At 42.2% G+C, this 12,979-nt stretch overlaps 1 protein-coding gene across 1 annotated transcript in view; it reads left to right on the top strand.

The window, feature by feature from the left end:
• The window catches only part of CNTNAP2 (contactin associated protein 2), a 2,761,105-nt gene that overhangs the window by 2,236,067 nt on the left and 512,059 nt on the right, over positions 1 to 12,979 (top strand). Inside the window, exon 19 of the mRNA XM_085631546.1 lies at positions 4,185 to 4,421. Within this exon, the coding sequence (XP_085487672.1) occupies positions 4,185 to 4,421 (237 nt within the window). The remainder of the gene's footprint in view (positions 1 to 4,184; positions 4,422 to 12,979) is intronic.

Below are 12,979 nucleotides of genomic sequence, written 5' to 3'. Positions count from 1 at the left end.
AATCCTTGTCAGGGTGAGGCATAAGCCAACACTAAATTAACCTGCGCTCAACCCTCTGGTAGCTTGTTACAGAGCCGTCAGGTTTACCTTAGCGGCAATGTCTCAAATAAAAATAAAGTGAAAACAGCACATAAAAATATACCACACCTGGTTAGACAAATAGATCTTACTTTAATAAACAAAACAAGACCAAAACAATTAAGTTCTAATAAGTAGAACTGGATATATTAAAGTAGATGGATTTTTTTATGAAAATGACGTCAAAAAAACAAAGCATCAGCTGTGAATATCTGGTGGTGTCAGACCCGACAAAGTCACAAGTTCAGGATGAACATGATGGAGCTGGTTACAGGGACCTAGTTAGGCCTGCTGAAAACAATACCTTAAATCCTAGGTTGTGTGGCATTGCAAGGATACAAGTCAAAGATGAGTCGCGCAGCCGAAGGGAGGCTGCGATTCAAGGGCCTGTGTTGTCATCGAGGACCCTGCAGATGGGGCTTGCAATACAAAATTCTATGCCAAGGATGCGTCACGGAGTCCGGTGATGAGTCAGTTCTGTGGAGCTGCACGGCTGTGATGCAGAATCTGACATTGTCGCCAAGGCTACCGTTGACTAGAGATGCAAGGGCCACGCTGAGGATGTGTCACGTATTACAGTTCCAAAAGTTGGTGGACGCCTGTTGAGTCCATGATGCTTCAGATCAGGAGGCCAGCAAACAAAATCTTGGAGTCACTTTGGGCTCAGAGTTCAAGAATTACAGGTCCAGTCCGTCTCACCAAGGCACGAGGACAATAGGCAGTAGGCCAGCAGAGCAGGGTAGCAGTTGCTTCAGAACAGCAGTCCAGCAGAGGTTCAGTCCTTTCAGCAGCACAGCAGTCCTTCCTGGCAGAGTATCCACAGGTCCAAAAGTGTACTGAAGAGTTGGTGTCCACTGTCCATTATTTATACACAGTTGTGCCATTGAAGTCGGGAAACGTTTCTAGAGGAATGACTTTGAAGTGTACGGGTGCCCTGCCTTCCTGGCCCTGGCTCCAGACTAACTATAGGGGGTATGCAGCCCATCGAGTGGAGGCAGGACACAGCCTATTCAATTGTAAGTGGGCCAGGGACCAACTACTCCCTCCTATCCTGCCAGTGATGGCCCATACAATCACACCAAAGCTCACCATTGTATGTGACTGCATAGGTGGAATACACAAAGCCCACCTGTCAACATCCTGCGCATGCTACGCAAGATCTTCCGGTGGATCCCCACCGAGACCAGGAAGATGGTCACCCAGGCCCTCGTCACCAGCCGTCTGGACTACGGCAACTCCCTCTACGCTGGAACCACCGCCAAACTCCAGAAGAGACTCCAGCGGATCCAGAACGCCTCAGCACGACTCATCCTGGACATCCCCCGTCGCAGCCACATCTCCAGACACTTGTGAGACCTGCACTGGCTCCCGGTCAACAAGAGAATCACCTTCCGTCTCCTCACCCACGCACACAAAGCCCTGCACAACCAAGGCCCAGGATACCTCAACAGCCGCCTCAACTTCTACGCTCCCAAACGCCAGCTTCGATCAACCAGCCACGCCCTCGCCACCGTCCCCCGCATCCTAAGAGCCACCACAGGGGGACGATCCTTCTCCTACCTCGCCGCCAAGACATGGAACTCCCTCCCCACCCACCTCCGCCAGACCCAGGACCACTTCGCCTTCAGGAAGCAACTCAAGACTTGGCTGTTCGAGCAGTAGCGGACCCCCCAGCGCCTTGAGACCCTCTGGGTGAGTAGTGCGCTATATAAATGCGATGATTGATTGATTGATTGAACTACACCTATCCAATGTGACCCAGAGACAGGCTGCAGGCACCAAATGGCTAATTCAGGAAAATGCCACCTTCTAAAAATGACATTTTCAAAATTGTAATTTAAAATCCGACTTCACCATAAGTTAGGATTTTTAATTCCAATTCCAGAAACACCAAACATGAACGGATCACAGTTCCTATTTGGAACTTACTCCTATAAAAGGTAATAAGGTAACTCCAATGTTATCCTATGGGAGGGGTAGGTCTTGCAGTAATAAAAAACGTTATGAGTTATTGACTACCAGTACATGTAAAACTGTAAGTACAAGTCCCACTTTTTAAACACATTGCACCCTGCCCTCTGGTGTCTCCAGGGCCTACCCGAGGAGTGACATATGTATTAAAAAGGAAGATGTGGGCCTGGTAAAAGTTTTACTTTGACAGGTCAAAATTGGTAGTTTTAAACTGCACACACACAGGCTGCAATGGAAGACCTGAGACATGTTTAAAGTGCTACTTAAGTGGGTGGCCAACAGTGCTGCAGGTCCACTAGTAGCATTTAATTTACAGACCCTGGGCACATGTTATTCCACTTTCCTAGGGAATTACAAATACATTAAATATGTCAATTGGGTACAAGCCAATCTAACATGTTTTAAGGAGCGAGTGCAAGCACTTTAGCACAGGTTAGCAGTGGTAAAGTACACAGAGTTCTAAGGCCGCCAACAATGAAGTCAGCAAAAACAGGCGGTCTGAAGGCAAACATTAAGAGGAAAACCATGCCAAGGATGTCCGGTCTAACAGGCTCCTTAACCCTTGTGTGGACTTCTCAGATATGGAAGCACCACAGAGGGAGAATAGGAGCCCTTGGAAATAGCCACATGGTATTCCAAGAGATATGCCTGGTGCAAATTTCTATGAGTACGTCTGGGAATATTTGTGAGTACCAAAATGTACTAAATCAGTATCCTCACCTGGACCTACATCTATGGGTTCAGATTTAGTACTTTTTCATGAATTGGCCCCATGGAATATATTAGGGATTCTGGTTTGTAGAAAATGTTTATCATTCTCCTTGGCAAGTTTGTTGCACCACTTGTCCTATTTAGATAATATCTGTTTATTAATTTTCAGTTCTTCAAAGTACTTTCTATTGCATATTTTGCACTCTGCCTAAGATGCATTGATGATGATGCGTACCTATTCTTTTTTCAATTGTTCCAAATCTATATCTCCAGGCTTACTTACTACCCAGAACTCACACTTATTTCAATGAAGTGTTAGTGGATTCTGACAAGACCGGGTGCACCCCTTGGATTAATGAGTCTAAATTGTGCAGTGCCAACTTGTTAAGGCTCAAGATAATACATGCGCTTTTAAGTAAGTAAGTTAAAATGTTCTAGAGGGCACGAATACCAGAGTGCTAACGAACCACCTAAATGGCTGGAAAAAGACAACTACCTTACTTCACAGTGAGAGTGAAGTCATGTTTTCTTTAAAGATTTCCTAAAAAGAATGAGGCTTGTTTTGGATCTTGCATACAGGGGCAGAGCGTTCTAGAATTTAGTGCCAAAATTGAAGAAACTCCTATCCTGCCTAGACTTTTTTATTTTGGGAGTCGTCACCAAAAAAGAATGAGAGGACCTTAATACTCACTGTGGAGAATACCAAGTAAAATGTTTCTGAAGATAAAGGCGGGCAGTGCCATGCAGGGCTTTATGTATCATGCAAAGTTTCTTAAACTTTACCCTTTCAGTCACTGGCTCCCATTGCAGTCCTGAATTTTCTTAGAAACCAAGCATAATTTTGGTAACTTTAAAAGAAGACCTGCCAATGAATTTTGCAAAGGATGCAACTTGGATTGGAAGTGTGTGTTTATCCATTCCAATAGTCGATCCACAAAAGGATAAGGGCAAGCAAAACCATCTTTTGCAGGTCAATGGGAATAAAAGGGAAAACCTTTTTGAACGGCTTGATTGCGTAAAAGCAGGAACAAGTTATATGGTTAATCTACTCTGAAAAATTCAGCTGTTCATCTAAAATAGTACCTAATCTCTAAGCTGTAAAAATACAGTATGCTTATAAATAAAATGTGCACATCATTTACTAAAGAGAAATGATAAAACAGCAATTTCCTCAAATGCATGTGCTGTGGATTCATTTATTCTCTATTCTTTCACAGTCTGCATTATTTATGTCTTTAAACATCAAAACAAGTATCATCTTCCAGAGATTCTGTAATCCATCAATGTTAGAGCCAATACAACGTCTTCCATCTTGCTATAATGTCATCCTGTCCAAAAAAAAGGTTATGTCCATGCATTGCATTCTTACAACTTGTAAGACAGGCATGTTAAAATTGTATAATTGTTTTTGTGTTCTTTTTCAGATGTCGGAGGCTATTTTGAAGAGGGAACCTGGCTGTTGTATAATTTTCAGTCAACAATAGCAGCCAAAGTGACCAGCTCAAATGAAGCAGGACCTCTACCTCAGCTTCCAGCAGCTGATCTATATCCAGAGAAAGAAGAGCTGTTCTTCAGCTTCAGCACTAGCAAGTCCCCCTGTGTCCTTGTGTACATCAGTTCCTACACACAAGATTACTTGGCAGTTATGATCAAGTCTTCTGGTAAGCATCATATGCCAGGGTAAATTTTTTTGGTAAATGTAGATTTTTGCTTTTGTTGTTTCCACTGTCTGTTCTGCGAGTTTTGCCTGATCCTGTATTTGTACTTGTGGTAGGAGCTCCCAACTTGTAAAACCTTGAATTTTGGTCTCACTATCATAGTTGCTACTGGCTAAATTAGGTATACTTTTTGGCACTACTCTAACTTTCAAGTTATTATTATTTGAACATTCGGCTTGTAAATATCGTGATCATTTGATCATTTGTTAATTAACGAGTAAGACAACTTTAAACAATTGGCTGCTTTTGACAATGTAGTGAGTGAGCATCATAAATTAATATATTTGATGAAAGAAATGCTCATGCATGCAGTGTGCAACTGGCTCAGTTACTGATGGATACACAAGTGCTGTATAGATTTGTGAGTGAATGCGTAAGAGCCTCTCTGTCTGTGTGCCTCTATCCTTTTGTAAAGACGTATGTAACTGACAGTATGGGTGGTAGACTAAATGTATAACTGAGCATATGTGTGTGTAAGTGTGCATGTAACTCCTTGAAACTTCGAAGTGCATGTCCTTTTTAAAAACAGATAGTTCCCTGCCCTATAGGCTACCTACAGCCTACCTAATGAGTAACTCATATATAATGTAAGGGTAGTTTATGGCTCGGTAAGGGGTTTTAAATGCCAAGTCGGCCTAGCAGTAAAACTGTACACACAGTCTCTGCAGTAGCAGGCCAAACACATGGTTAAAGGGCTACTTGTCTGTATGGGTGACTAGGAGTGTCAGTACTTGAGTACATATCTGAGTGAGTGTATGAGTTCCTTTGTGGGTGTGTCACTAGATGTGTAAGTAACTATTTTGCTAGATTACTGTCTCACTTAGTAACTCTATGGGACCCTAAATATGTGTGTAAGTGGCTGTATGGATTGCTTACTGGCTATCTTAGTGACTGTTGGGGTATGTAACTGTGTGTGGGTCTGTGATTGGATGCATGAGTATCTGGGTGGTTCTGTGAGTAGGTGTATGAGACTATGAGTGAGTCTGTGAGTTGGTGAATGTGTCTTTGGGTCTGAGAGGGAGTTTGAGAGTATCTGAGTGGGACTGTGAGTGGGTATCTTAGTGTCTGAGTGGGCCTGTAAGTGGGTGTGTGAGTGTCTGAGTAGGTCTGTGAGTGGCTGTATGAGTGTCTGAGTGGGTCTGTGAGTGGTTGCATGAGTGAGTGGGTCTGTGAGTGGTTGTGTGAGTGTCTGGGTCTGTGAGTGAGTGTGTGGGTGTGTGAGTATCTGAGTGGAACCGTCAGTAGTCTCTGTTGGTTTGTGAGAGGGTGTGTGAGTGTCTGGGCCTGAGAGGGAGTATGAGTATTTGAGTGCATCTGTGGATGGGTGCATGGGTATCTGAATGGGTCTGAGAGTGAGTGCATGAGCATCTGAGTGGGTTTGTGAGTGGGTGCATGAGTCACTGAGTTGGTCTATGAATGGGTGCATGAGTGCCTGAGTGGGTCTGTGAATGGGTGTGAGGGTGTCTGAGTAGACCGGTCAGTGGGTATGAGAGTGCCTGCTTGAGTTTTTCAGATGTTGCATGAGTGTCTCAGTGAGTGTGTGAGTAGATATTTTTTTAACATTTTGGCAGAATTTGCATATCCGTCACAAATTTTCTTGCCCATCAGGGGTCCCTCACAGACCCCCTATATTGCTCCCCGGGGGCCAAGGTACCTCATCCCTGCCCCCTTCCACTACATCTCATATTTATTCTTGCTGTCGGGGAGCATTCCCCAATGTCTAAAATGGTAGCCGCAACATTCTATTCAGGTTGTAGCCAGCCAATCATGGCATTACTGTTTGCCTGTGGATTCACAAAGTGCCACGATGGATTTGTGAAGATTTTGTGTCTCTAGATATACAAATTTGCCTTTCCTTTAATATCTTCGACACTACTGAACTGATTTACACCAAATTACAAAAAGGGCTCTTTCTGGACCAAGAGCTAGCTGTCCTCAAATTCCATGTAATTCTGTTCAACAGTTTGGGCTGTAGTCATGTCTAAAATCTCTGTGGGCATGAGAAACATACTTTTTTCACCCCCCCCCCTTTTCCTCAGCCTCTGCTTGACAGATCAGCCCAAAATGTTCCTTTTAAAAAAAAGATTTTTTATTTATCTCTAGGAGTGAACATGAAAACCATATATCAATACGAATAATGTACAGACATATGTCAGTAAGAAGTCAGTTAGTTAAGAAGTATTATAAATCTTACAATGATACAGATGCATAACAGAAAAAGGCACCAAACGAAAAAAAAAGAGAAAAAATGCATATAACGAAGTAACATATTAATGCCTGACATTTTAACTATTCTATATTTAGCATAGGCCCCCAAATTCGGTAAAATTTCCTCCCAGAGTGGGTTCACCTGCTCTTAGCTATAGCCATTTCTCTTTCATAAATTTCTCTTATCATAGCCCACCATTCCAACGCCCTAGGTGGCGTCTTAGACACCCAAGCCCGGGCAATACATAATCGTGGCGTTACTATGATAACGGAGAAGAAAGATCTTAATCCAGAGTCCGACGTTGCCATATATCCCTGCATACTCTCTGCTTCCGTTAGTTGCATGTCAATAGCCAAGCGTTCTCCCGCAATTTGCACAACCTCTTTCCAAAAATGTGTCAAGCCTGGGCCAGTAACAAACATATGTAAGCTATCTGCAGCAACCAATCCACATTTAGCGCTCTTGCCCTTATCACTTATGATTGTCCCATTATCAGAAGCCCACCTGGCTATTCGTTTTAGGGTGTAGTATAACATACATATGGTTTAAACTAGTAGAATATACAGCCTTGTCCAAAGTCCCTAATGTATCTTCAATATCTACAGGGCTGATATCCTTACCCAAAGGTTCATTCCATTAAGATGCTAGCTTTGAACTATCATTATCCCAGAATTGAGAGATTAACTGATATACCTTACTGATAGTCAGTTTTATAATTGAATTCAGAGAGGTCAGTGTCAGATCCCAAATGTATTCTTGTGTCTTTGTGCCCCCATAAGCAATCTCTTATCTGTAAGTACTTATAAAACATATGTTTGGGAAGACCAGATGTCCTCTGTAGGTCTTCGAAAGTTCGAAACCCATCAGTGTTATATAAATGCCCAAGCTTATTAATCCCATATCCAGCCCAAAGTTTAGTTTGAGTATCATCGAACATATCTGGAAACATGGGATTGCCTCACAGCGGAACACTAACATGTATTAAGGGTAGAGAGCATTTAGCTACCATCTCTCTCCAAATGTAAACTATGTCTCTAAGAGTCTTGAACTGTACTCTTTAAAAGTAGTTTGGGTCATTTATCATATATAGAAACATTCTACCATTGTTGCCAACTGTAAGGCTATAGCAGCAATATTGTCTACTAGCAGAGAGAAGATCACATAGTCGTCCTGCTAAAGAGGCCCAGAGGTATAATTTAAAATCAGGTAATTGGAGCCCTCCTTAATTTTATGGGAGCTTTAAATATCGCATGGCACGCCGCGGCTCTTTGTAGGTTTCGCCCGCAGCAAATAAAGAAATTTGGGTAAAGTAATCATTCTAATAATGTTACAACGCCCTATAATACTAATTGGCAGTTTATGTAACGTCTTCATTTTAGAAATCACAGAATTTAGCAAAGAATCATAATTTAGCCTAATGATCTGATCCAAATTCGAAGTAATCCGTACCCCTAAATAAGTAGCTGCTGGGCAAACCCCCAGTACTACTCTGTTAGTTTGATAATTGAGAAGAGTCTGTGTCTTATTTACATTTAATTTATAGCCAGAAATAGACCAAAATATTCTGGCCTCTGTTTGGATTGCATTTATCCCTTGATTGGATCCACAGAGAAAACAGCCATGCCATCCACATAAGCCATTATTTTCAATTCACCAGACCTTAGATGGACCAACAAAATGGATACGTTAGCAAGAAGTGATCTTATAAAAGGCTCTATATATAGAGTAAAGGGGAGAGGGGGATCCCTGCTGAGTACCCCTAAGTATCTGAAAAGAAATAAACTGCATCTGTAGATAACTTCATTTAGCCCTAAGCTGCTTATACAAAGCTCTGACCCATTCGTAGAAGCAGCCGTGAATGTTACACTCCGTTAAGTGTAGCCCTAAGGCAATCCCATGTTACCCGGTTGAATGCTTTTTCTGCGTCAAGCATGACCATTCCCATATCTATCTTTAGCTTTGATGCAGCATCAAAGGCTACTAGAGTAGCATTCACATGTGCTGTTGTGTCCATGCCTGGTATAAAAACCTGTTGTTGATCAGAGACTAGTTGAGCTATAAGAGGAGCTAAGCGCTTTGCCAATATTTTTGCAAATATTTTGGCATCTGCGTTGATGAGTGAAATCGGACGATATGACCCACCCTCTTCCTTTGGTTTATTCCTCTTTAAAAAGAAAACCATATTTGTCATATCCCACAATCTAGGCACATTCCCACTCGCACTTATGTGATGCATGGTATTTCTAATGAAAGGAATCAGACTATCTTAAATATTTTGTAGAACTCTACCGGTATAGCATCATCACCTGCAGCTTTACCAGAAAGGAGGGCCCCGATAGCAAAGGCTATTCCCTCAGACGTAATATCTAAGTTAAGTGAATGTGTCTGTTCCTTTTCGAGCCTTTGTAAAGTATTGCAAAAGTTACATCTTTCTAGATACTCAGCGAATTTGCTTCCGTCAAACACATTGAGACTGCTATACAATTTTTTATAAGATCGGACAAATTGTTCTAAAATCATCTCTGACTTCGTATATAGTATGTCCCCGTCTCCTTTAATAGCTTTTATCTCTTGTTCTGCCGTTTTATCAGAGACCTGATGTGCCAATACCTTCCCTACTTGCTCTCCATATTAATGTTACAGAGCCCGGTTTTTTGTTATATCTAGCCGCAGTTTTATCTTTTAGACCCCTCCCCAGCGTAGCACGATTCTCAATCAAAAGCAAGATTCCTTGTCCAACTTCGTCAGCATGTGCTATTTCTAATTACAGAATAGCTTCCATAACAGATCTAGTGGCCAAGTTCTAGATTCTGTTCTGCCTAAGAACATATTGTTGAGTGACTCCTCTTATATAGGCTTTCAATTAGGGGTGGGCGGAATTTGCGTAATCGCGTTCCGCAAATCTCCGCGAAACGGTAAAAAATCTCCGCGAACACGCAAAAATTCCGCGAACACGCAGAATTGCTTGTTCGCGATACTATTTTCCTGTTCGCGATCGCTGTTTGCGTGCTCGGGGTGAAATATCTCGCGAACACGCATATTGAGAACGCAAACAAGCAAAAAAATTCGCGAAGTCGCGGAACGCCGATTTTTGGGCAATTTCGCTTTCTCCGCGGAACGCGAAATTACCCAAATTCCGCAAATTCCGCGAACGGAACGGAATTTACCACCCAGGCCTACTTTCAATGAGTCCCAGGCTATGAAGAGAGAGGCAGAGCCTTCATTGTCTGATAGAAAGGTCACCTTATTATTCTTAATAAGTATTATATACTCCATGTCTGCTAACACATACAGAGGAAAGGAAAATAGACGTGTTTGCTTATTATCTGGGCCTAACGAAAGTGACAATATTATAGGATTATGATCAGATACTATTTTAGGACATACTTCACACTTAGATATGCTCAAAAATCTACTATTAACGAAAAACATGTCAATCCTCGAGTAATGCTTGTGCGGTGCACTATAATAAAAATATCCAGGTTGTTGAGGAAATAAGGTCCTCCAAACATCTCTAAGACAATGCAATCGAGCCATTTCCAAAATTGCGGCTCTTACTTTCCTCATTCTAACTGAAGCACCCCGGTTAGTTAAATCCAAGTTTAAATTAATAGTGCAATTAAAATCTCCCATAACAATTAGATCCCCCTGCCATTCTAATAATTCTAGTGATAACATCAGAATTTGGCCGATCAACAGTGCATAATACATATTTGTGATCATGGTCAGTAACTGTACAATTATCCATCTACCTCGAGTATCATGAGAGGCTTTAACCAAAGTGCAATCAAGTGATTTATCAATTAAGATTGCAATGCCTCTAATTGAGACCGTCTGAGATGTACACTCAATCATCTTATAATCTAATTGTTTAAGTAGCTGTCTATCCTCATATGCAAGATGGTATGAGAGTGCCTGTTTGAGTTTTTCAGTGGTTGTATGAGTGTCTCAGTGAGTGTGTGAGTAGATATATTTTTTAACATTTTGGCAGAATTTGCAAATCTGTCACAAAGTTCACTAGGGGCCACGCTGAGCGTTGTGACGGATTTGTGAATCCTCACACGTGGGAAAAAACTGTTTCTGGGAATTTTCTTGCCCATCAGGGGTCCCTAACAGACCCCTTATATTGGATACCGCTACCCTGCCCCCTTCCACTACATTTCATATTTATTAGGGACCATTCCCCAATGTCTAAAATGGTAGCCACAATATTCTATTCAGGTTGTAGCCAGCCAATCATGGTATTACTGTTCGCGTGTTGATTCACAAAGTGCCACGATGGATTTGTGAATATTTCGTGTCTCTAGATATACAAATTTGCCTTTCTTTTAATATCTTCAAAACTACTGAACCGATTTCCAACAAATTACAAAAAGGGCTCTTTCTGGACCAAGAGCTAGCTTTCCTCAAATCTGGTGTAATTCTGTTCAGCAGTTTGGGCTGTAGTCATGTCTAAAATCTCTATGGGAATTAATTAGCATGAGAAACACACTTTTTTGACCCCCACTTTTCCTCAGCCCCTGCTTGACGGATCACATGAAAACTTTCCAAGCACAACTAGTCAGAAGAGGACACTTTTAAAAAAAAGTTTGTGAAGATTTGTCAAACAGCGCCAAAGTTATAATTAAGTCACAAAACGTTTTTCCTATGGAAACTTGGTCCTATCTATACTAGGACCTAACTATAACTACCTACTGTCAACCACCGGTTGGTTTTACATATATAATATATATATATATATATATAGCTATATTACCTACTGGCGGTCTCCAGTAGGTAGTTATGGTTAGGACCAAGTTTCCATAGGAAGAACATTTTTTGTTTTGCTTATAACATTGGCGTCGTTTGATGAATCTTCATGAGATTTTCCAAACTAATTCTTTGTTCATATCAGCTCCTATGTGGGAAGTTTGGGAGTGATTTGTCAAGGGGGGCCCAGCACAAAAAGGGGGGTCCCAAAACGTGTTTTCTCCATGTTAGTTTCCATAGGAAACTTTAGACAAGGCTACAGGTCGAACGGGTGAACGGAATTACCCCAAATTTGGCAGGGAAAAGGGTCTTGGTCTAGAAACCACGCTTTTGTTTATTTGATGTAAATCCATTCAGTAGTTTTGGAGAAATTTCGAAATTTACAGATATCGATATTTGGGAATTATGCCATCTCATTGGCTGAGGCATTACGAGCACGAGCTTGCTGCTTATTGGCTGTGAGCGCTTTGAGTGGTTGCAACTAGGAAGTGTTGGCCACCATTTTTTGATTCCGCCAAAGTGAATAAAGGGAAAAAAGGGTGAAAAAAGTGGGAAAGAGGAGGGTAGGAGCACTGCAACCTCTGTAGGGTGTTTAGGGTGTGCTATAGACGGGATGTGAAGCAAAGTATTCACCCGTAGCAGTGTGAAAAGTGCTGGTCTATGGAAATTAAGTGAGGTATTGCCTAGAGTCTGATGGTGCTAAGGTGAGCTGGTGCGGGAGTCGGGGATTAAAGCGTGAGCCCAAATTGTGTGTCTCATGCTGTGAAGTCATGTGCCCTGGCCGCTGCACAACACCTGTGGAAGTAGTGTCACCATGTGTTTATACCTACTAGGATGAACTACTGACCCGTACTGGTCTGAAATTCCTGGGGTACGGAAAATATGTGAGGTATTGTGTACAGTGTCATGGTGCTAGGCTGAGCTGCTCCCCAACTCGGGGATGAAAGCGTGAGTCCAAACAGTGTTTCATATGCTGTGAAGTCAAGTGCTCTGGCCGCTTTGCCATATCTGTCCAAGTAGTGTCAGTATGTAGTGATACCTACTCGGAGAAACTTTTGTTTCGAACATTGTAACTTGTGTATGGTGCTTAGGGGGTGTTATACAGGGAGTGTGAAGGTAAATTTGTGCGTATCAAAACAATTAGGTATTTGTAAAGTTCAAACTACTCACTCCTACGGGTCTGATGGTGCTGGTGGCGTAAGCTGAGCTGCTGACAGACTCGGGGTAAAGCCGGTGAACTACTGACCCCTACTGGTCTGAAAGTGCTGGTACGGAAATTAAGTCACTGATTACTCGAGACGCTGCCAGCTGCACTGTGTGTATTATCGTATTTTTAATCGCCTGATTATTTTAACCTTACTCTGCTGCTACCAGTTCTTCGCTCAGGTTTTTAACCCTTATGTTGTAACATGTGAGATTTGTAAATTTGCACTGTTGGCATAACGTGGGAAAAACACGTACCTGCCTCTCCCCAGCCCCGGTCCGACACGGCAAGTGCCATTGCGCGGAGGGCCATTGGGAGCAGACTTCACCTCACTTCCTG

Source organism: Triturus cristatus, chromosome 10, assembly GCF_964204655.1.
Source record: "Triturus cristatus chromosome 10, aTriCri1.1, whole genome shotgun sequence".
Taxonomy (NCBI): Eukaryota; Metazoa; Chordata; class Amphibia; order Caudata; family Salamandridae; genus Triturus; species Triturus cristatus.
Note: the sequence above shows the minus strand (reverse complement) of the source record. Positions and strands in the feature narration are given on the sequence as shown.